Raw genomic sequence first — 23,338 nt, forward strand, 5'->3', positions numbered from 1 at the left:
AAACAGCCTTTGAAGTACCCTGTCTATGTCCGAATCCGACATTCTCGAAGACCGAGAAGAGATCAAACGAGTTGACTTCTCCACCGGTTCCGAAGGACTGGGGGACCGGCTCCAAATCGTCTCAATGAATATCAGTGCCGAGGGAGACTCCACAACCATAGTAATTTCCCTCGGAGTCGAAGTGGACTTCGGCGCCGAAGGGGAAGAGTCTGAGCGGGCAACTCTCATCGGCTCCGAGGTCAGTGGAGCCGATGAAGGTGACCCGCCTCTCGAAGCCCCAGCCGTCGGCTCCGAAGCCAGAGGAGTCGAGGCTGGAGGCATCGAGGCAGACCGTTCCGCCCTCGGCTCCGAAGTCCATGGAGCCGATGGAGAAGCCTGCCGAGATTTCTTAGTGGCCGGTTCCGACGGGCTGGTCGGAGCAGACGATTTCTTTTTCTTCGATGGAGAAGAGGAAGAAGATAAAGCCTCCTCAAAAGTAGGTTTAATAAGCCCTTTTAATATCAATTTCTTTTTCCTCTCTTGGAGGACCCGGGAGGAAAAAGCGTGACAAACGCTGCATGACTCCTGAACGTGTATAGGGCCTAAACAATACACGCATAGAGAATGATCGTCCGTTATGGACATTTTGTAGCTGCATTTAGAGCACTTCTTGAACCCAGAAGGTCTGTGCTCTTTCGACATATTCAGTTTTAAACAGTACACCAAAAAGGAAAAACTTTCTAAACTGTCAAGAAAACAAACAAGAACAAGATCCCTCTAATAGAAAACGGGATTACTTGTCCAACTATAACACTCAACAACATTCACTAACAAAAAATATATATGTCTCACGTGCAAGGGCAAGGCCCCTCTAACTAAAACGGGAACCTTTCCCTCAAATAAAGAATCAAATTACCACAAAACTTTGTTCAAAACCAGTCACACAACAACGATAGCTGTTAAAACAGCTTTTGGGTATGTTAATCAAAAATTTCTGACAGAAATTTGTGAAGAAAATAGACACTTAGCTCAGCCAAGTCCGAGACCACGTCTTTTGCTGTAAAGCAGCAAACGAGATCTGGGGAAGCTGTGGTGGTGCATCCTGGGATGTAGAATAGCTCAGCCAATAAGAGACTTCGCTCTATAGTATAGCGTGCAGAGTCGGAGCAGAGGATCGGCTCCGAACCCATCAGTACAGAATGTAGGCGAGATAGGATCACATAACATCAACGGTTTTGATTCTCTAAACCTTTCCCCTTATACAATTTCTGCAGAGAATAAGAGGGCAAGTCTACATCCAGCTTTTGGATACCGAAATAAGGCTGTTGAATTACTTAGCAAGAAGACAAAAGTACAGTTTTGTACCTACCATAAATGTAGATGTCCGAGAGGTATGCATCTGCAGTCCTACAATATGGGTTGTCCTGCCTCAGGCAGCCCTTCGGTCGGCCGGATTCCAAAGTCTGGGTCTGGCCTCGGCTGATGTCGCACTTCACCCGACGTCATAGCTGCTGTGAATTGGGTATAAAGGCATCAGCCGACGCCATTTTCCTCAGTGTTTCTTGCCCCAGATGCCAGGTGCCCTCTAGGAAGGCTAAATATGGATAAATGCAAATGGTTCCAAACAGTAGAGAGCAAACGATATAAGCATGTATATACATATATACAAACAAATACACCATAATAGATTCCCCCAGCTAGCTACAAGATGGGCAAATACCCTAGGAGGACCACAGAGGGGAAGGAGGGTGGGTAATCCTGACTGCAGATGCATACCTCTCGAACATCTACATTTATGGTAGGTACAAAAAGTACAGTTTACCATTACCATGTAGATGTTCGATGATTCGAGATCCGGTCCTCCGTCCTATCTAGTCCGCCGTCCAGTCAGTCGTCCGGCCTCAAAGTACAGGCGAGGTGGGTCCGGCGCAGATTGGACACGCCACTACGCCAGCACGCCAAGGTACCATGACGCGATGACCGACTCCATCTCCTCTTTCTTTGCCCAGATGTCAGCCCCAAAAGAAAAAAAAAAAAAAAAAAAAAAAAAAAAAACAAAAAATACCAAAAATAATATATACAATATATATATAATATATAATATAAATAAATACCACCCACCCCACCTACACACCCAGGGAGGAGGAGGGAGGATTGGCTGCAGCAATGTGGATCCTCTAACATCTACATCCAGCCCTAGACTTAGAGTAGAGAGGAAGGTGATAATGCTTAGAGAAAGTATGTACTGAACCAAGCTGCTCCTCCAAATCAAAATTCGCTTGCCACCCCCTCAAAATGCTGTTGAAGTGGCAGTAGCCCTAGTGGAATGAGGCCTAATCCCAGCTGGAATCTGTAATGCAACACCCAATCCATCTAGAAATAGTTTGTTTTGACACAGGCTTGCCCTGAGAACTCAAAGCAAAAGAAACAAACTGCTGAGACTGCCTAAAATCCTTAGTCCTGCTCAAATAATAAACCAATTGCGTATGCACATCTAAAGTGTGGAAAATGTTTTCTTTATTTTGGGGATCTGCATAAACGTAGGCAAATGAATAGTTTGGTTTAAAGCCACACTAGAAACCACTTTAGGCATAAAGGAAGTTTATAATGTAATGATACCCCATCCTTAAAAATCAAAAAGGCTCAACCGCCATAAGGGCCTGTAATCAGAACTTCCATGACAAGTTTTCAGTTTCAGCAGTAGCTGCAGGCTCAAAGGTTGTAGTAAGTTTTCTCCAACACAAAATTGAGATCCAAGCAGGAGTAGGAGCTCTAATGGGGGTATATTCTTTGCCCCCCCAAGAAATTGCTTGAACAAGGATGTGGAAACAATGGTGGGTCACAATCATAGTGAGCTGAAATTGCTGCAGCATGAATCTTAATGGAAGAGAAAGACAAACCTTTGTCCAATAACTCAGTAAGATATTGAAGAGCCACCAGTCCAAAATAAAAATTCTTTCATTTTTTTTTCATGACACTTTCCTTGTACTACGTCTTCTGGCTTCCATAATCACATTTAAAACTTGTTGAGGAAGTTGAGACCTGCTGTCTTTCAAAACAGAATATGCCAGGCTGTTAGATGAAGAGAGTGAAGCTTGACATTGAGCAGACGACCGTCCTTCTGAGACAACAGATGTGGAATCAAGGGTAAAGGCCATGGAGGCTTCTTTACCAGACTCCTCAGTAATGGGTACCAGTGCTGCAGAGGCCAATCTGGAGCTATTAAAATCATCCTTGGCTTGTCTTGTCTGACCTTTAGAAGCACCTTTGGAAGAAGAGGCAGAGGTGGAAACGCATACACATGAAGATTTTTCCAACTGAAAGAAAGAGCATCCACTTTCCAAGCTGTGTGATGAAACCTCTTTGTGCAAAACTTTGGCAGCTGGTGGTTTAGTGGAGAAGCGAACAGATCTATGTCTGGAGTTCCCCAGGACACTGTCACCGTTTGAAATACATGAAGATCCAGTTTCCACTCGTGGGGATCCATGATTTGTCTGCTTAACACATCAGCGAAGGAGTTCTGTGCTCCCGGCAGAAACCTTGCCTGAAGAGTTAGTTGCAAGCTGAGCGCAGTCTCCCATAAAATCATTGCTTGCCTGCACAATGGGTAAGAATGTGTTCCCCCTTGTTTGTTGATGTACCACATGACAGTTGTGTTGTCTGTTAGAATCAACACCTGCCCTGGAGGAAGTAACTCCTTGAAAGCCATTAATGCAAACTGGACTGCTAACATCTCCTTCATGTTGATATGTAGATGCTGTAGTCTGGCAGGCCACTTGTCTTGTATCCACTTTCCATTTAGATGAGCTCCCCAAGCAATGTCTGAGGCATCTGTCGTTAGAATCTGACTCGGCTCTGGCCGGGTCACAGAGAGTCCCTTGTTTAGGTGACATTCCTGAGCCCACCACAAAAATTCCTTTTGAATGCAAGGTATTATTTGAATGACAGTGTCCAAATCCTGGCAGTGCTGTGTCCATACATTTTGAGATACCATTGTAGCTTCCTCATATGCAGTTTGGCATTGGGAAGCACCAGAATACAAGATGCCATGAACACTAAGGCTTGAAGAACTGTCCTTGCAGTCAGCCGGACTGAAGAGATAGTTGATGGAAGTAACTGGAAAGAGTCTTTGGCCATCTGCTGCTGTATTCAGTCTCACACCCAGAAAGCACATGTCTTGAGAGGGTACTAGACTGGACTTTATTTCGCTCACAGAATACCCTAGGCATCTTAGCACTGCTATGACATATTCCAAATGCTGTAGAAGGTCTTCCTTTCTTGAGCCAGAATCAGGCAATCGCAAGTAAGGATAGATTTGAATTCCTTTTAGCCTGAAGTAAGCTATCACTGGAGCCAGAACCTTTGTGAATACGGGCAATGCAGAGAACTGATAATGAGAATTTCCAGCCAAAAGCAGATACTTTCTGCAACTTAGTCTTATAGGCCTTGAGATCTAAAGTTACCATCCAGTGATCTTGCCCAGCAGAGGTAAAAGCTGTTGTAACGTCAACATTTTGAACTTGGGAATGTCCAGATAAGTGTTGAGGATAGATAAACCCAAAATTGGTCTCGGTACTAGGAACAGGCGAGAATAAAATCCTAGGCCCCTTTCTGGCACAGGAACCGCTGAATGGCCCCTATTTGGAGTAACTGAGAAATTTCTTGTCTTTGTAGAGGAGGAATGTCTGGCATGCCTTTGAAAGGAGGCAAGGTATGGAAATAAAACCTGTAACCGTGGTGAATGATATCCAGAACCCATCTGTCTTGGGTAATTAAATCCCAATTTTCTTTGAAAAGAGACAGTCTTCGAATGAACTGGCAGCTGAAAAGGCAGGTCATTGGGTCTGCTTACGAAGGACTGACCCCTGCCCTCACCAGAAGTCTGAGCAGGGCAACTCCTGTTCTAGGCCTAAAAGAACCCTGAGCTCTAGACCTACCCCTAGACTGGGAATCATAAGCAGGATAAGTCCATCCCTTAGCAGGCCAATTTCTACTAAACTGGAGGCTGCACCTGCAAGAAATCTTTAACAGTTTGCATAGACTTAGCCTTGTCCTCCATTTTCTTCAAAACTGCTTCTACAGGAACCAAACAACACATCAGACTGCAAGGGAGCATCCAAAATCTGTTTTAACATGCTCAGCTAAATTCTGATCTCTCAACCAGGCGTGCCTACGAAGAACAGAACCAGTGGCAGCCACCCTGGAGGAGGCCTGCACAGCATCAAAACCACATTGCAAGGAATGTTTACCTACTTGTTCAGACACATGAACTAAATCCTGCAACTCTTTACACTCAATACCTTCCGCCAGAGCATCCACCGTAGATTTCAACTGTGAAAGAAGATAATTCTGATATTTTAACATGTGAAACTGACAATTCAACGCCCTCATGGCTAAAGTGGAAGAAGTATACACTTTCTTTCCCCATCTATCCAAAGCCCTTGCCTCTTTATCAGGAGGGACAGGATTTTTAACAACTGAGGCCTTCACACATTTAGGCCCCTGAGAGACAGTTTCCGGGTCTGCCCTAGGACTCTTAAAAAGATACTTATGAGCTTCAGGCACCCTATAGTACCTATCCGGTTTAACTGGGGCAGGAGGCAAAGAATCAGGATTCAAGGAAGCCTCTGCAAAACATCTTCCACCACATTCAAAACAGGAGGTATAGCTAATAAACAAGAATTCCCTAAGCCTTTTCCTGGAATCAGAGAAATCTTGACCTTCCCATTTAAAATGCTCCCTCATGGAATGCAGAGTCTCTGAAAATGAAAAATCCTCAGGAGGAAGCTGAAGGAGTAGAATCATCCACATCAGAATCAGAATAAGGAGGGAACTCCTGCAAGTCTTCAGTCAAGACTCAGAAGCCTCGAGCATTGCTCAAAACTCTCAAACTCAGGTTCCACCCTAGGCCTCTTATCAGGAGGGGCATAGAACCCTATCATAGTAATCAAATCCTCTGCCATTTTAAGCATATGTTTCTTAGGCAAGGACCCTGAAGCACTAGGAGAAACTCCCACTGAAGCAAACCTGCCCCTCAAAGAAGCCTTGGAAACAGAAGGGGAGGCTCTGTCCACCTTAGGAAGAGAGGGAAGAACAGCCACCTGAGAAGCCCCTCAGCCTGGCCTACTTCCTGAGAGGATACATCCTGTAACAGTAAAGTCTCCCTGAGACTCCAAAGAAACACCTGGCAAAACCTCCGCTCCACTGAGTTTCTAAAGAACCGACGCCTGGGACTGTCGGTTCTTCCACTCTAGGCTTTGCTGTTTTGTCCTTCGGAGCATCCGACGGCATTTTATAATTACAACGCTTCCCAAACACTAACCTGGCACAGTCTAACCTTCTTTATTAAATCTAGCACAAGAGCGCATCCAACATAAACAAGGTATACACAAAGTATGGTAATCCCTATGAGGTATCTGTTTCCCACAAGAAATACAGTTATTCACTTTTTCTGACATCCGGTTAAATACTGAGGCAAGAAAACCAAAATATTCCCACGGGGTACTTAGCCAACTTTGATTCGGTCTGAAACTCTGGCTTCAGAAACTTTCAGAACGCCAACCTGCACTCGCAAAATTGCTTCTGCATCGGACCATGCGGCAAAAGACTGAGGATATCAGTCTAATGCGCCCTGACCCTTTGGTATTCGGCGATTGGAGCGGATCACTCCAATAGTTAGGACTGCAGCAATGTGGAATGAAGAACATCTGTACTATGTCCTTCAAGGATGCATCTGCAGTCCTAACATATGGGTAGAATACCATAGCCAAACTGGGGGTGGAGGCACTAAGATGATTATGGTGTAGTTAAGATCCCTTGCAAAACAGCAGTTGCAAAACCTGCTCGGGATCTGGAGTACAAAGGTAGATTATAATGCTTGGCAAATGTATGCACGGAGCTCCAAGTAGCAGCTTCTAAAATGTCTTTGATAGCCACTCCTCATAGGAAAGCTGTAGTAGTGGCTGTAGCCCTTGTGGAGTGAGGTCTGATGTTTTCTGGAGTTGTCTTTCCATGAAAAGAGTAACAAAATCTAATGCAATTTCCTATCCATTTTGAGATTGTCTGTTTTGAAATTGCTTTTCCTTCCATTCCTGATGCATACGCTACCAGAAGCTGGTCAGTCTTTCTGTTGGTCTTGGTTCTGTCCAGATAATAGCGCAATTGCCTGTGTACATCCAATGTATGTAGTAGTCTTTCCCCCCTGTTCTGTGGGTTGGGGAAAAATGTTGGCAGGTGGATTGCTTGGTTCAATGATAGCCCGGAGACCACTTTTGGCATAAAAGTAGGATTAGTTCTCAAGGACACTCTATCCTGATGGAAGTTAAGGAAGGGCTGTACTGCCATTAATGCCTGTAATTCAGAAACTCTTCTTGCTGAAGTGATTGCAAGCAGGAAAGCAGTTTTCCAAGATAAGAACTGTAATTCTGCTGTTGCTGCTGGTTCGAAAGGGGGAAGTGTTAACTTTTCCAGCACAAAGTTAAGGTCCCATGTAGGCAAAGGTGGCTTCATTGGAGGCTTTACATTTTTAATTCCTCTCAGAAACTGCCTGAGTAGAGGATGAGAGAAGACTGGAGGATCCATGTTGTATTCTGCTGAAATTGCTGATGCATGAATCTTAATGGAGGAGTAAGACAGGCCATTGTGGAAAAGTTCTGCTAAGTATTCCAGGATGTTAGCTATGTTTGCTAATGATACATTTTCTCCTTTTGCTGCACTCCAAATGAGGTATCTTTTCCATTTGGCTGAATAAGTCTTCCTTGTGGAGGGTCTGCGAGCCTCCAGGATAATGTCTTTAACCCTCTGAGATAAGTCTGGGTTATTTTGCTTTATGTAATATTCCAAGCAGCTAGCTGCAGTGTTTTCAAGTTTGGATGAAGGATCTTGTAGTTGTTCTGTGTTATTAGTAAAGGAACTAGAGGTAGAGGCCATGCGTGTGTCCGAGACATACTCCTCAGTAGCGGGTACCAATGCTGCCTCGGCCAGTCTGGAGCTATCAGGATGATCCTTGGGTGATCTTCTTTGCTCTTCAGTAGCACTTTGTGCATCAAAGGAAGAGGTGGGAATGCATATGCTGTCAGGTTTTCCCAACTGAAGGATAGGGAGTCCACCTTCCAAGCCAGTGGATGGTATGTCCTTGTGCAGAATTTCCTCAATTGGTGGTTGTGTGGGGATGCGAACAGGTCTATTTCTGGTAGTCCCCATTTCTTTGTAATGGTTTTGAAGATGTCTGGATGCAGCATCCATTCATGGGCATCCGTGGTAGTTCTGCTTAAGGTGTCTGCTAGTGAATTTTCTTTTCCTGGCACAAATTTGGCCTGGAGTTGAATGTTGTGGTTCAGGGCCACATTCCACAGGTCCATTGCCATCCGGCATAGAGGATATGAGTGTGTGCCTCCCTGTTTGTTGATATACCACATGACTGTGGTGTTGTCCGTCCTTATCAGCAAATGACCTTGTTGAAGAAAAGGTCTGAATGTCAGAAGTGCCTGTTTCACTGCCAGCATCTCTTTTTGATTTATATGTAGGTTCAGCTGGTCTTGTGTCCATAGGCCTTGTATACACTTGTCCACCATGTGTGCCCCCCAGCCTAGGTCTGAGGCGTCCGTGGTGATAGTCTGGCTTGGGTGAGGTTTGTGGAAGGGCAGACCTCTGTTCAACTGACAGGCCTGAGCCCACCACAGGAATTCTTGTTTCAGGCATGGAATTATTGGAATCTGGGCTTCTAGACTGTGCTTGTGTTGAGACCATACATTCCTTAGGTACCATTGCAACTTCCTCAAATGTAGCCTGGCATGTGGAATCAATATTATGCAGGAAGCCATGTATCCCAGGGCTTGCAGGACTTTCCTTGCTGTAAGCTGGTTCTGCGTTGTTAATGCCATGAAATAGAGTGGTAGTTGCTTTTGCTTTTCTGCTGTGAGAAATGCCATTTGATTTGATGTGTCCAGTTCTGCACCCAAGAATGTTATCCTTTGGGATGGTACCAGCCTTGACTTTTTCATGTTGACTGTGTATCCCAGGGCTTGCAGTAGTTGTATAACCTTTTCCAAATCTTTTGTTAATTTGGTCTTGCTGTCCGCTTGTATCAAGCAGTCGTCCAGGTATGGATAAATTTGAATTCCCTGAAGCCTGCAATGAGCAATTACTGATGCCAGGCATTTCGTGAATACTCTGGGCGCAGTAGATAAGCCAAAGGGCAATGCTGAGAATTGATAATGCTCTGATCCTGCAAGAAATCTGAGGTATCTTCTGCAATCTGGTCGTATAGGGACATGCAGGTATGCCTCCTTGAGATCTAGAGTCACCAGCCAAGACTCCTCGCCCAGCATGGGAAGAAGTTGCTGTAGGGTCAGCATTTTGAATTTTGGAACAATGAGATATGTGTTCAGAGCGGACAGGTCGAGAATAGGTCTCCATTGGTTTTCTTTCCTTGGTACCAGGAAAAGTCTGGAGTAATATCCTTGCCCTTGTTCCATAGGCGGTACCTTTTCTATAGCTCTCATCCTTAGTAGGTGGTTGATTTGTGCTAGAGCGTTTGTTTTTTGGCTTGGTGGTAGGTTTGGCATTCCTCTCTTTTTTGGTAGAGTGTGGAAGTGAAACCTGTAGCCTTTGTCTATTGTCTGTAAAATCCATTTGTCTCCTGTAATGTAATGCCAGTTTACGGAAAATAAGGCAAGCTTTCCGCTTAAGGGTGCTTGCAGTTGTTCCCTGGTAGGCGGTATCAGAGTCAAGTCATTGTGTCTGTCCTGTGGGGGTGGTCGTAGCTGAATCTGTGTCAGTACTTCTCTGGTTGTTAGGCTGCCACCGACGTCCCCTGTAGGCACCTCTGGATTGACCTCTGCCTCTTGGGCGCCTATTTCTGCCTCTCTGTGCTCTGGAGGTGTCTGGAAAGGACCAATTCTTCGAAGGCCAATTTCTACTAAACCTCGGAGGCTGGACCTGTAAGAAATCCTTGACTGTTTGGACAGATTTTGCTTTTTCTTCCACCTTCTTTAGCACTTGCTGTGCAGGGGAGCCAAACAAACTTTGTTTCTCCATGGGAGCATCTAGAAGCTTTGACTTTACATGGTCTGGTAAGGATTGTTCTTTTAACCAGGCATGCCTTCTAATCACTGTTCCAGTCATAGCTGATCTAAAGGAAGCCTCCAGTGCATCATAGCCGCATTTTAAGGAATGATTACTGACCTGCTGAGTGTTATGTACCAAATCCTGAAGGGACTTACGGTCTATAGGTTCAGGAGAGGACAGTCTTTTATTTAGCTGGTCTAACAAAAATTCCTGATACTGAATCATGTGGAATTGACAGTTTAAGGCCCTAGCCGAAAGAGTAGCAGAAGTATAAACTTTTTACCCCATCTCTAATGCTCTAGATTCTCTTTCAGAGGGAGGGGTTTTTTGGCAGAGGCAGCTGCTACAGCTTTGGGGCCCTGTGAAATGGTTTCAGGATCTGCAATAGGAGCCTTATACAAGTGAAAGTGTGTGTCCGGGACCCTGTAATATCTGTCGGGCTTGGCAGGGGCCGGGAAGAGAGTCAGGGCAGTACAGGCATCATTATAAGCATCATCAACAACTGTAAGTACTGGAGGAATGGCTAAAGGCCTATGCTGTGGTAAATGTAAAAGGTCCTTAGCCTTTTCCTTGAATCTGAAAAATCCTGGCCCTGCCATTGAAAATGCTCTCTCATAGCATGTAAGGTTTCCCCAAAAGAAAATTCCTCAGGAGGAGAGGCAGAAGGAATGGAGTCTTCTGCATCAGAATCCTCATAAGGAGAATATGGGCCTTCTGGAGGACCTGAGTTTTCTGAATCATCCGAGGAATAGTCTGTAGAAACAGGATCCGGGGGCTCTGCTCTAGGCCTCTTCTCTGGAGGGGGTTGAGAGGCCCTGTCTGGGTGAGGTTGGGATCCCCTGATCAAAGAAATGAGATCCTCAGCCAAGCTGAGCATTTGGGAACTGGAGGTAGGCCTGTTTGAGGGGGTTTTAGCAGGCAAGGCCTTAGAAGATTTAGCTGCTTTAGCCCTAGAAAAAGCCTTGATAGACATAGATGCAGGGGGCCTAGCAGCTCCACGTGCAGGAGTAGATATGTCTAAATGAATAGTATCTGATAAATCCTGGGAGCCTGCTACAGCAGGGGTATGTTCAGTAGCGGATTCAGCCATGCTGTGTGAGGCCTCGGCTATCGGAGGCAAGCTTTCGGCCGAAGGAAGAACCGAGGACTCGGTTTCGGCCGAAACCGAGACACTCGCGGTTGGCTTAACCGTTGTTTCGGCCGAAACCGCGGACCGCGAGTGTCGGTCCTTTTCCTTACGCTTTTTAGCTAATTGTGAAGTCGGGGTCTCCGACGGCATTTTGTAAGCAAAAGCGGGACCAAAAAACTCCTCTGCAAACTCCGACCGACGTCTAAGTGTCCGTCGGTTGAAGGAAGCACAGGCTAGACAAGCTGGTATGTCGTGGTCAAGGCCTAAGCAAGGAAGGCAGTAAGAGTGGAAATCCTTATGAGGTATTTGTTTCCCACAAGTTAAACAATTATTTACTTTTTCTGACATCGGCTGAGGCAAGAAAGAGTCCCCAACGGGGTATTTAGCTTTTTGGAAGTCTTCGGTAGTAGAAATCTCTGGATCTGACAGACCGGCACTTGCGAACAGCTTCTGCTTCGGGCACCGCGCGGCAAGAAAGACTGAGGAAAATGGCGTTGGCTGATGCCTTTATACCCAATTCACAGCAGCTATGACGTCGGGTGAAGTGCGACATCAGCCGAGGCCAGACCCAGACTTTGGAATCCAGCCGACCGAAGGGCTGCCTGAGGCAGGACAACCCATATGTTAGGACTGCAGATGCATCCTTGAAGGACATCTGCAACAATACACAGACAGTGATGTACTGACAACAGTCAACTTTCACTTTAAGGATTTTTCAGCAATGTTCCTGCACAACTTAAAAATGAACAGCCGCATATCTTCATAGTACTAAAATCTCAAAATAATCAAATGTAACAATGGAGACACTGCCTCTTCAGGCTCTCTATGTGTTGCTATCGTTATTAATGCAAAACAGTCCTTATTTGTTTTTTATTTTTAAGGTGGGTTATACAGAAACTCTACTCAACACAACAGAACCACCAAGGAGCAACTACAAGCAAGATACAAAAAACAGCGAACAGTGTACCACTCTGGCTAAACCTACACCAATGCAGTGGCAAAGCTTTAAATGAAAACTTTTTTTGTTTGTTTGTTTGTTCAGTCATGTCCCTGTCTACACAAAACCAATAAAGTCAACAGCAGTTCTCCCTAGGGGAACAGGTTACAGCTGCGATATGAACTGTATCTCATTTTTCACTCAAGAAAGATCTGCTAAATTCAGGATTGATCAAAATGTCTTGCACTTTACAATCAAATAAAAGATAGCAAAACTTTTTATAATTCACCAAAATAAAGAAAAGATTTCAACCATCATAAAAATAAAAAAGGAAACATTTGACACAAAAAGTACCACCTTTGTGTTGTTTAGCCTAACACCTATAAACATTCCTCTCCCAATTTACTTCTACAACTTAAAGGCATGTGGAACCACAATTTGCAGTAGATGAAACAAATTCACCTGCTGCCCAAATGATACACCTAATCAGACTCCGCAAGGTGCAATCAAGTGAAAAATGATCAGTGTGATCTCTGCATGTTAATATTAAAGTATACTGTTCATGTTTGGAAGCATCTATGTTTTACAGTTATTTTCTTTTCCTGTTGTACCTCTCATGATTAAGGTGCAAATGATTTTGCAAAAACAATTACAATATGCTGTTAGACTTTTTAGTTGAACTGTTCAGTTTTTCTCTATAATCACCCCCACACTATAATGTCATGGTAAGTACTGAGCAAAGATTTACATGCAACCAATAAAGCATTATGTGCAATTAAAAAAACTTACTTCTTTAAAACAGCTGCATCTTATTTACGCTGAAGTGTCACTACTACATCATCTTGTGTTAAATTTCAATGGGAGACTGTTCCATTTGCAAAATCTATTTGGGAACTTGTTTTTCTATAAAGAAGGAATCTGGTTCTGATGCATTTAACATGGGAATACAGTAGTTTATACATGAATTTAGGTAGTGAGGCATTGTGGTTTTTGGTCTTACATGATGTCACGGCAAGGATTTTTTGCCCTGAGAAGAAGTTTTTCAGGGGGCATTCCTTGCCAGTAAAATGAATTGCACAAGCAAGGTACATTTTGCTTCAAACTGTATTATTTGTCATTGTATATAGCAAAGAAGTTACATCCAGCTTCAAAGATCTATTACTTAACATTTGCTTAAGAACATGACCAATAGACTTCAATGAAACTGCACTTTGCACTAATGGCAAGACTTACTAGGCAATAAGTCACAACTGAGGTGTCTGTTCAACTTGTCTTCCAGTTTCAGCAACAGTGTTAGCTATAAGAAAGAAAACACGTTTTAGACACTTGATAATTACCAGCAGTACGCATGTTGCAATGTATGTGACAATATAATTAATTTCTGTTTTCCTAAAAGTTTCCTACTGTTTCTGGAAATAAAGCTTAACTGAAACATGCATTTCCTACTGATCAACAAATATCTTGCTGATGATTTTTACAGCCTTAATTTGCACAACATAGGACAAGAACATCTGTTAACCACATCTTCATTTCAGGCACACCCCTCCAACACAGGAAAATGTTACCACAAACACTCACCATTATTAACGGACCTGCAGATAGGGTATTTTGCAGTGGGCAGCTAAATTGAATTTTTCTTCTAATCTCATCTAAGTCTTCTTGAATGTGTCTTTCGGCTTTTCCCTGTTAGGGGTTGCCACAGCGGAACTCCGGTCCGCTAATGACTGGCAGTTGATTTTTACGTGCAGAGTTGCCAGCCCTGACGCACAACCTTCAACGAAGGTACACCCATTCACGCATGTCTCCACGCAGAAGATGCTCTAGCTGAGAATCAAACCGGACAGCGTCTTACTGTGAGGCGACAACACTACCGCAGCACCACCAGCACGGATCTAATCTCATCTAAGTAAGGTTCTGAAAATTTTCCATCTTCCCCACCGTTCTGCTGGACAACACAGTCAAGTGCAAGAACAGAAGGGGGCACTAAGGCCTTGTGTGTTACATTTCATCACCCTACATTTAAGTGTACAGAAACCAGAAGGCATAACAGAACATTTATTTATTTTATTTTTATTTATTTACATTTGTTGACCGGGCTAGTTTAGCTGGATACATATCCCTTTTCAGTAGAGGCCCGAGGAGAAAAGCTCCAACATGAGTAAATTAATACATTCAAAATATTCTAAAAATGACTAGTTTCACATTACAAAATAAGACATGAAAAGAAAAAAAAATAAATAAATCGTGAACAATGTAATGTTTCATTAGAGTAGAAGTAAAAAATAAACAAGTCTTAATGCTTTAGTAGGGTTCATGTGAAGAACATAAAATGAATTATGGCATGACTAAATGTGTAGCTTTTCAGCGAAAGTACAGTTTTGTACCTAACATAAATGTAGATGTCCGAACAGGAATGCATCTGCAGTCCTTACAAATGGGTTGTCCTGTCGTCAGGCAGCCCTTCGGTCGGCCGGATTCCAAAGTCTGGGTCTGGCCTCGGCTGGTGTCGCACTTCACCCGACGTCATAGCTGCAGTTCTTCGGGTATAAAGGCATCAGCCGATGCCATTTTCCTCAGTGTTTCTTGCCCCAGATGCCAGTTGCCCTCTTGGATAGCTAAATTTTGGATAAATGCCAATGTTTCCAAATAGTAGAAGGCAAACACAAAAAATAAGCATGTATGTACATATATACAAACAAATACACCATAAGAGATCCCCCCCCCCCCCAGCGAGCTATTAGATGGCCAAATACCCTAGGAATACCACAGAGGGAAGGAGGGTGGGTAATCCTGACTGCAGATGCATTCCTGTTCGGACATCTACATTTATGGTAGGTACAAAACTGTACTATGTCCTTCAAGGATGCATCTGCAGTCCCTACAAATGGGTAGACTACCATAGACAAACTAGGGGAGGAGGAAGAAGAAATTATGGTGTAGTTAGGATCCCTTGCAAAACAGCAGTGGCAAACCCTGCTCGGGATCTAGAGTATAAAGGTAAGTTGTAATGCTTGGCAAATGTATGCACGGAGGTCCAAGTAGCAGCCTCTATAATGTCCTTGGTAGCCACTCCTCGTAAGAAAGCTGTGGTAGTGGCTGTAACCCTTGTAGAATGAGGCCTTATGTTCTGTGGAGTTTGCTTTCCATGGTAGGAGTAACAGAATCTGATGCAATTTCCTATCCACTTGGAGATTGTCTGTTTTGAAATTGCTTTTCCTTCCCTTCCTGTTGCATATGCTACCAGAAGCTGGTCAGTTTTTCTATTGCCCTTGGTTCTGTCCAGGTAGTAGCGCAACTGTCTATGTACATCCAAAGTATGCAGCAGTCTTTCCCCTGTTCTGTGGATTGGGGAAGAAGGTAGGTAGGTGGATAGCCTGGTTTAAAGACACTCTGGATACCACCTTAGGCATAAATGTAGGATTTGTTCTCATGGACACTATCTTGATGGAAGATTAGGAAGGGTTGTACTGCCATTAAAGCCTGTAGCTCAGAAACCCTTCTTGCTGAGGTAATTGCCAGCAGAAAAGCAGTTTTCCAGGATAGGTGTTGAAGATCTGCTGTTGCTGCTGGTTCGAAAGGGGGGAGTGACAATTTTTCTAGCACAAAGTTCAAGTCCCATGCTGGTAATGGTGGTTTCCTAGGAGGTTTTACATTTTTAATTCCTCTCAGAAACTGCCTGAGTAGAGGATCTTGAGAAGACAGGGGGATCGAAGCTGTATTCTGCAGAAATAGCTGATGCATATATCTTGATGGAGGAATAGAACAGGCCTGTATGGAAAAGCTCTGCCAAATACTCCAGGATGTTGGCAATGTCTACCTTTGACACATCTTTTCCCCTTTCAGTACTCCAAATGAGAAACCTTTTCCATTTTCCTGCATAGTTCCTTCTTGTTGAGGGTCTGCGGGCCTCAAGGATAATGTCTTTAACCCTTTGGGATAAATCTGGGTTAGTTGCTCTTATGTAATGTTCCAGGCAGTCAGCTGCAGAGTTTTCAGGTTTGGATGCAGGGTGTTGTAGCCGCTCTGAGTTAACAGCAAGGGAATCAGGGGTAGTGTCCACATTTTCCCCCGAGACATGCTCCTCAGTAATGGGTACCAATGTTGTCTTGGCCAGTCTGGAGCTATCAGAATGATCCTTGGACGTTCCTCTTTGATTTTCAGTAGCACCTTGTGCATCAAAGGAAGAGGTGGGAATGCATATGCTGTCAGGCCTTTCCAACTGAAGGATAGAGAGTCCACCTTCCAAGCAAGTGGGTGGTACGTCCTTGTGCAGAATTTCTTGAGCTGGTGATTGAGTGGGGATGCGAATAGGTCTATTTGTGGCAGTCAGCATTTCCTTGTGATGACCTTGAAGATGTCCGGGTGTAGCATCCATTCGTGAGCATCCGAGGTAGTTCTGCTTAATATGTCTGCTAGGATGTTTTCTTTTCCCGGTACAAAAATTGCTTGTAACTGAATGTTGTAACTCAGAGCCATATTCCATAGGTCCAGTGCCATCCGGCATAGAGGGTATGAATGAGTGCCTCCCTGTTTGTTGATGTACCACATGACTGTGGTGTTGTCTGTCCTTATCAACTGCCCTTCTTGGAGGAATGGTCTGAAATTCTGGATTGCTAGTTTTACTGCCAGCATTTCCTTTTGATTTATGTGCAGGTGCAGCTGATCTGGAGTCCATAAGCCTTGTATGCACTTGTCCAGCATGTGGGCCCCTCAACCGAGGTCTGAGGCGTCCGTTGTGATGGTTTGGCTTGGTTGAATGCTGTGGAAGGGCAAACCTGGGTTTGACTGGCATGCCTGAGCCCACCATAGGAAGTCTTGTTTCAGGCATGGGATTAGTGGTATTTCGGTTTCTAGGCTGTGCCTGTGTTGAGACCATAAATTCTTCAGGTACCACTGTAGTTTTCTCATATGCAGTCTGGCATGAGGGACCAGGATTATGCAGGATGCCATGAAGCCCAAGGCCTGCAGTACTTTCCTTGCAGTTAGTTTGTTCTGTTTTGTTAATGCCAAGAAGTAGAGAGGAAGTTGTTCTTCTTTTTCTGCAGTTAGGAATGCCATCTGTTTTACTGTGTCCAATTCTGCACCTAAGAAGGTTATTCTTTGGGATGGTATCAGTCTTGATTTTTTTATATTGTCTGTGTATCCCAGGGCTTGCAGTAAGCAAATGACTCTTTTTGAGTCTTCTGTTAGCTTGTTTTTGTTGTCCGCTTGTATCAGGCAGTCGTCCAGGTATGGATATATTTGGATTCCCTGAAGCCTGCAGTGAGCGATTACTGATGCCAGGCATTTCGTGAACACTCTGGGTGCAGTAGATAAGCCAAAGGGCAATGCTGAGAATTGATAATGCTCTGATCCTGCAAGAAATCTGAGGTATCTTCTGCAATTTGGTCGTATGGGGACATGCAGGTATGCCTCCTTGAGATCTAGAGTCACCAGCCAATACTCCTTGCCCAGCATGGGAAGAAGTTGCTGTAGGGTCAGCATTTTGAATTTTGGAACAATGATGAATGTGTTTAAAGCGGACAGGTCGAGAATAGGCCTCCAATTTTTCTCTTTTCTTGGTACCAGGAATAGTCTGGAGTAAAATCCCTTTCCTTGTTCCATAGATGGTACCCTTTCCACAGCTCTCATCTTTGCTAATTGAGCTATTTGTTTTAGAGCTTCTGTCTTTTGATTTGGTGGTAGGTTTGGCATTCCTCTTTTTCCTGGTAAAGTATGGAAATGAGACCTGTAGCCTTGGTCTATAGTTTGCAAAATCCACTTGTCTCTTGTGATGTAGTGCCAGTTTTTTGAAAATAAAGCTAACTTTCCACCTAAGGGTGCTGCTATTTGTTCCCTGGTAGGCGGTGCCAGAGCCAAGTCACTGTGATTGTCCTGTTGCAGTGGTAGTAGTTGTGTCTGTGCCTCGCTGGTTGCTACCTTGCCACTGGCGTCCCCTGTACGCACCTCCTCTGGATTGATTTCTGCCTCTTGAACGCCTATTCCTGCCTCTCTGTTTTAGAGGAGTCTGGAAAGGACCAATTTTTGGAAGGCCAGTTCCTGCTAAACCTTGGAGGCTGCACCTGTAAGAAATCTTTCACTGTTTGTACAGATTTTGCCTTCTCTTCCATTTTCTTCAGTACCTGCTGAGCAGGAGAACCAAATAAACTGACCTTATCCATAGGAGCATCTAATAGTTTTGCTTTAACATGATCCGGCAAGACCTGTTCTTTCAGCCATGCATGCCTTCTTATAACTGTGCCAGTCATGGCTGATCTAAAGGAAGCCTCCAGTGCATCATAGCCACATTTTAAAGAATGGTTACTGACCTGCTGAATGTTATGCACCATTTCTAGAACATATTTCTTATCTAAAGAATCATCAGAGGACAGTTTCTTAGTTAACTGATCAAGCATAAACTCCTGGTATTGGATCATATGAAACTGACAGTTCAATGCCCTAGCTGAGAGAGTAGCAGAGGTGTATACTTTTTTACCCCATCTCTCTAAGGACCTGGATTCCCTTTCAGAGGGGAGGGTTTTAACTGAGGTCGAAGCTACTGCCTTAGGCCCCTGGGAGATAGTCTCGGGATCTGCAAAAGGAGCCTTGTATAAATGGTGATGTGTGTCCGGGACCCTGTAGAACCTATCGGGCTTAGCAGGGGCTGGAGGCAGAGTATCAGGAGCAGTGCAAGCATCATTAAATGCATCATCTACAACAGGAAGAACTGGAGGTATAGCTAAAGGCCTATGTTGTGGTAAATGCAAAAGGTCCTAAGCCTTTTCCTTGAATCTGAGAAATCTTGCCCTGCCATTGGAATTGCTCTCTCATGGCATGTAAGGTTTCCCAAAGGAAAATTCCTCTGGTGGAGAGGCAGAAGGAATCGATTCCTCAGCATCGGAGTCTTCATAAGTAGAAAAAGGAGCCTCTGGATGGTCTGTATTGTCTGTATCATCAGAAGAAACATCTGAGGACACTGGCTCAGGGGGCTCTGCTCTAGGTCTCTTTTCTGGAGGAGGTTGAGAGGCCCTGTCTGGATGAGATTGGGATCCCCTTATTAAAGAGATGAGATCCTCTGCCAGAGTGAGCATTTGGGAACTGGAGCTGGGCCTGTGAGAGGGGGGCTTAACAGGCACAGACTTAGAAGTTTTGGCTGCTTTAGCCCTGGCAAAGGCCTTTATGGACATGGCTGCAGGGGGCCTAGCAGCACCACGTGCAAGCGTTGAAACATCCAAAGGGATGGTGTCCGATAATTCTTGTGAAACCACAGTAGCAGGTTGAATTTCAGAGGCCGATTCAACCAGGTTAGAAGGGGCCTCGGTAGTAGTCATGGATTCGGCTGAAGATAGAACCGTTTGCTCGGTTTCGGCCGAAACCGAGACACTCGCGGTTTGCTTAACCGCGGTTTCGGCTGAAACCGCGGACCGCGAGTGTCGGTCCTTTTCTTTGCGTTTCTTAACAACTTGTGAAGTCGGAGGATCCGACGGCATTATGTACGCAAAATCTGAGCCGAAAAACTGTTCAGCAAACTCCGACCGACGTCTAAGCGTCCGTCGGTTGAAAGAAGCACAGGCTAAACAAGCTGCTACGTCGTGGTCTGGGCCTAAACAAGATAAGCAGTAAGAGTGGAAATCTTTATGAGGTATTTGTTTCCCACAAGTTAAACAGTTATTCACTTTTGCTGACATCAGCTGAGGCAAGAAAGAGTCCCCAACGGGGTACTTAGCTTTTCAGAAGTCTTCGAAGTAGTATTCGGTAGTAGTAATCTCTGGATCTGACCGACCGGCACTTGCGAACAGCTTCTGCTTCGGGTGCCACGCGGCAAGAAAGACTGAGGAAAATGGCGTCGGCTGATGCCTTTATACCCAAAGAACTGCAGCTATGACGTCGGGTGAAGTGCGACACCAGCCGAGGCCAGACCCAGACTTTGGAATCCGGCCGACCGAAGGGCTGCCTGACGACAGGACAACCCATTTGTAAGGACTGCAGATGCATCCTTGAAGGACATCTACAAAATTATGAGCTGAATTAAGGGGGCTTTACTATCAGCATCTCTGAAATGAGCTTAACTATTTGCAAGATCTCAGAACCTTATGAAAAGTTATATTAGTTGTCCTGCAGGTATACCTCTTGGCATAAGAAATCTGGACAAAGCCTAAAATGACTGGGGGGGGGGGGGCAAAGGCTATAAAATAGGGACAGATTTTAAATATTGCTCTTATAAACATAGAACGTTGCTTATGTTAGCATGCTGTTTCTGAAGAATATGAAGTCCGAAACTCAAATGTATGTTATTTAGTGACTTCAATCCTCAATGATTTGCCAGAAAACCACAAACGTTATGAAGAATAAACCAAAAATATGATCAAATATCTAGACATTCTGCAAAAATCTGAACAGTTGAGACGTATGCACACAGGCCTTCAACTAAATGGGTTTGTAGGACAATGTTTAGCTGAAAAGTGAAATGATCCACCAAATAAATACTCCCAATGGTGATAATGGGAGGTAATGGCACTCACTGATGAGGGCCTTCTCACACACCAATTAATACAAAGACTACAAAACTTATTAAAGACTCTGACGGTCCTACATGGTGATTACTGTGGGGAAAAATCCCAAACACATTTTCATGCCACAGGTACAAAAAGTTCAAATGTTTAACGAATAAGGGCTCTTCAAAGGCTTGTGAAGATGGAGAATCCATTACAGAACTACTTAACAAGCTGCTACTAAGCTACACTTCTGAAGCGGTTTATTTAATTAAACATTCTTTGTAAGTGGGATAGAATGCTGAGCCAGATAAACCATTTACAGGTTCAGCCCAGGAGATGTAAAGGGCTTAAAAATCAGAATATTAAATTATAGACTAAATGTCAGTAGAAATATACAAAGCTAAGACATACAATCAAAATTATCTTATGTAATTTAAGAAATCGCTAGCTGAATATCTACAAAGCGAAGCACAGAGCAACTGCTTGTAAGGACAGTGGGCAACAGTGAAATCATCTATAGTTGCAATTTATTCATTCTCCTGGACCTAGTTGACTTTAGGCCCAACTGACATCTGTTTTTACTCTGTGTATAGGTTCATAGAAGGTTACTAGGCTAGCGGCCCTACAGCCCTTACAATCCTGAGTTGCCTCAATTGTCCTTAGTTAGATGGATGTAATTCGCCAAACGAGTCTATGATAAATACCAGCTACCCCCTGTCCATGAAGGAACATGGGTGCCACCACCAGGGTGACTGCGGTCTCCTATCCATTTGTCCAGGTTGGAAGTGAATAGGGTCAGTGAGGAGCTCTGCTTCATGTAAACTGGAAATGTATTCCAGAGTAGCGGCAATCTCTGGGATATGTATCTCTCTCCAGCATGTTCTGTTAATGTCACAGGCTAAGCTAAAATCCCTAGAGTGAGTGACTCTTGTGCCATTTGACTTGCGGATGTGCAGCATATCCATCACGGCAGGACCAGAGACTGCCCTGTAAGCCAGGCACAAGTTGCCTCTCAGGAGCCTATATGATACAAAGTACAGTGACAGGGCTTTCAGTCTATCCACGCAAGTCATGGTTTGGAGGGCCTGTATTTTCTTGGCGAGAAACCTCTGTGGTCTCTCCAGCTGCTGCAGGTGTCTGGTGAGGTACATGCAGAAGGGAGCATTGTAATCTATTAATGGCCTGATGAGGGTCAAGTACACTAGAGTTATAACATCCTGGATGCCATGCTTTCACTTATGAGACGTGCACCACAGACAGCTTTCCTTACCACTGTGGAAACTTGGTGGTTGAAGTTCAGATTGATATCTACATGCATTCCCATTTCTCACACCAGTGGGTCTGAGCTTAGACGGGGTGCTGTCAATACTATAATTAGCAGGGAACTCCGCTTTGCTAAAGTTGATAATAATGCACTTTTTTTCCGTTTAGTTTTAGACCATGGCTTTGGCACCAGTCATTTGACAATATTATCTCATCCTGTTACATGCTGACATCATTGGGGGACTCAATGACTGCACCCAATTTGCAATCAACAGTGAACTTGGTAAGCCAAGAGCAGTCTACTTTAGCCTGGACTTCCCAGAAATAGATTCCAAACATTAAAGAGCCCAGGCCAGATCCTTGTGGTATGCCACTGGTGATGGGTCTCTACTGGTAGAGGTGGAGTCAGCAATTTTGACAGTATATGTTCGGTCAGTAAGCCAACTGGCTACCCACCTAGTGATGTAAGGGTTAATCCCCAGATGGGAAGAGTTTCTCAATGATACCCGCGTGGGGGGATTGTGTCAAAAGCCTTGGCTAGGTCAAGATAGGTAGCATGCACCATCTTACCTTCATCCAGGGCTTTGGTGACTTTCTTGAAAAAGTCTACCTACTAGGTTTAATAAGAATGCTCTACCCTTAATGAAGCCAAGCTGGGTTGGATCTAGAGTTTAAAAATCACTTATGTCCTAGTTGATAAGGTAGATTATGATTCTTTCCATGGCCTTGCAGATGAGGCTGGTTAAACTTATGGATCTCTATAGTTCCCAGGGTCAGTGGATGGCCCCATTTAGTGCAAAAGGATTACTCTTGCTGTCTGCCACTTTGCTGGAACAAAGCCAGTTCCTAAACTATGGTTAAAGAGAACACCAAATGAATTTGCTAGGTCCCGTTTTAGATTGATAAGCAACCTGTGATGTTATCTTGTCTCATTGAGGCAGTGTATTTGTCCTTGGAGAGTGCAGATACGACCTAATCTCTACAACTGCTTGGCAGAGGAATGGTGTCAGGTATGTTTCGTGGTATGGCTCATGGAAACAGGGGTGAAGTTTGATCCAAATCTGTCAGCTAGCAGGTCGGAAATTTCTTCCAGTACAGTATGAGTGGTACCATCAATCACAAAGCTGGGCATTCCCTTTTAGATTTCGGACATAGTTAAAGAATGCCTTACGATTATCTTTAGCTGGGGATGCTATTTTTACCTTCATAATTAGCTTTAGAGGACTTTACAAGATTTCTGATTTGCATTCGGAATCAGTTTCTTCCTTTTGTTTTTTTTTTTTTTCTCGGCAGGACCTGGTTTTAATCCAGTCAGGCACAGCAGAGTCTATAAAGCTGCTCAAGTGTTTATACAGGGTATTTGTATTATACACCTCTGCATACCTGTCATTGTTGTCTGTGACTGAGGGGGTACAAAACTTTTTACACCATCGCTTAAGTAGGCTGTAGTTTGCTTAGGAAAAGTATTTTGTTTTTTTAGTGTTTTTG

The 23,338-nt window shown here is 44.1% G+C and overlaps 1 protein-coding gene across 4 annotated transcripts in view; it reads right to left on the reverse strand.

Moving 5' to 3' along the window:
* NRBP1 (nuclear receptor binding protein 1) overlaps positions 1 to 23,338 on the reverse strand; it is a 1,787,342-nt gene that overhangs the window by 249,027 nt on the left and 1,514,977 nt on the right. For all 4 annotated transcript variants that reach the window (XM_044061499.1, XM_044061500.1, XM_044061497.1 and 1 more), the window contains one exon: positions 13,347 to 13,410. In XM_044061499.1, coding sequence (XP_043917434.1) covers positions 13,347 to 13,410 — 64 coding nt within the window. The remainder of the gene's footprint in view (positions 1 to 13,346; positions 13,411 to 23,338) is intronic.

This window comes from Protopterus annectens, chromosome 2.part0 (genome assembly GCF_019279795.1).
Source record: "Protopterus annectens isolate FY-2018-M chromosome 2.part0, PAN1.0, whole genome shotgun sequence".
In the NCBI taxonomy this organism is placed as follows: domain Eukaryota; kingdom Metazoa; phylum Chordata; order Ceratodontiformes; family Protopteridae; genus Protopterus; species Protopterus annectens.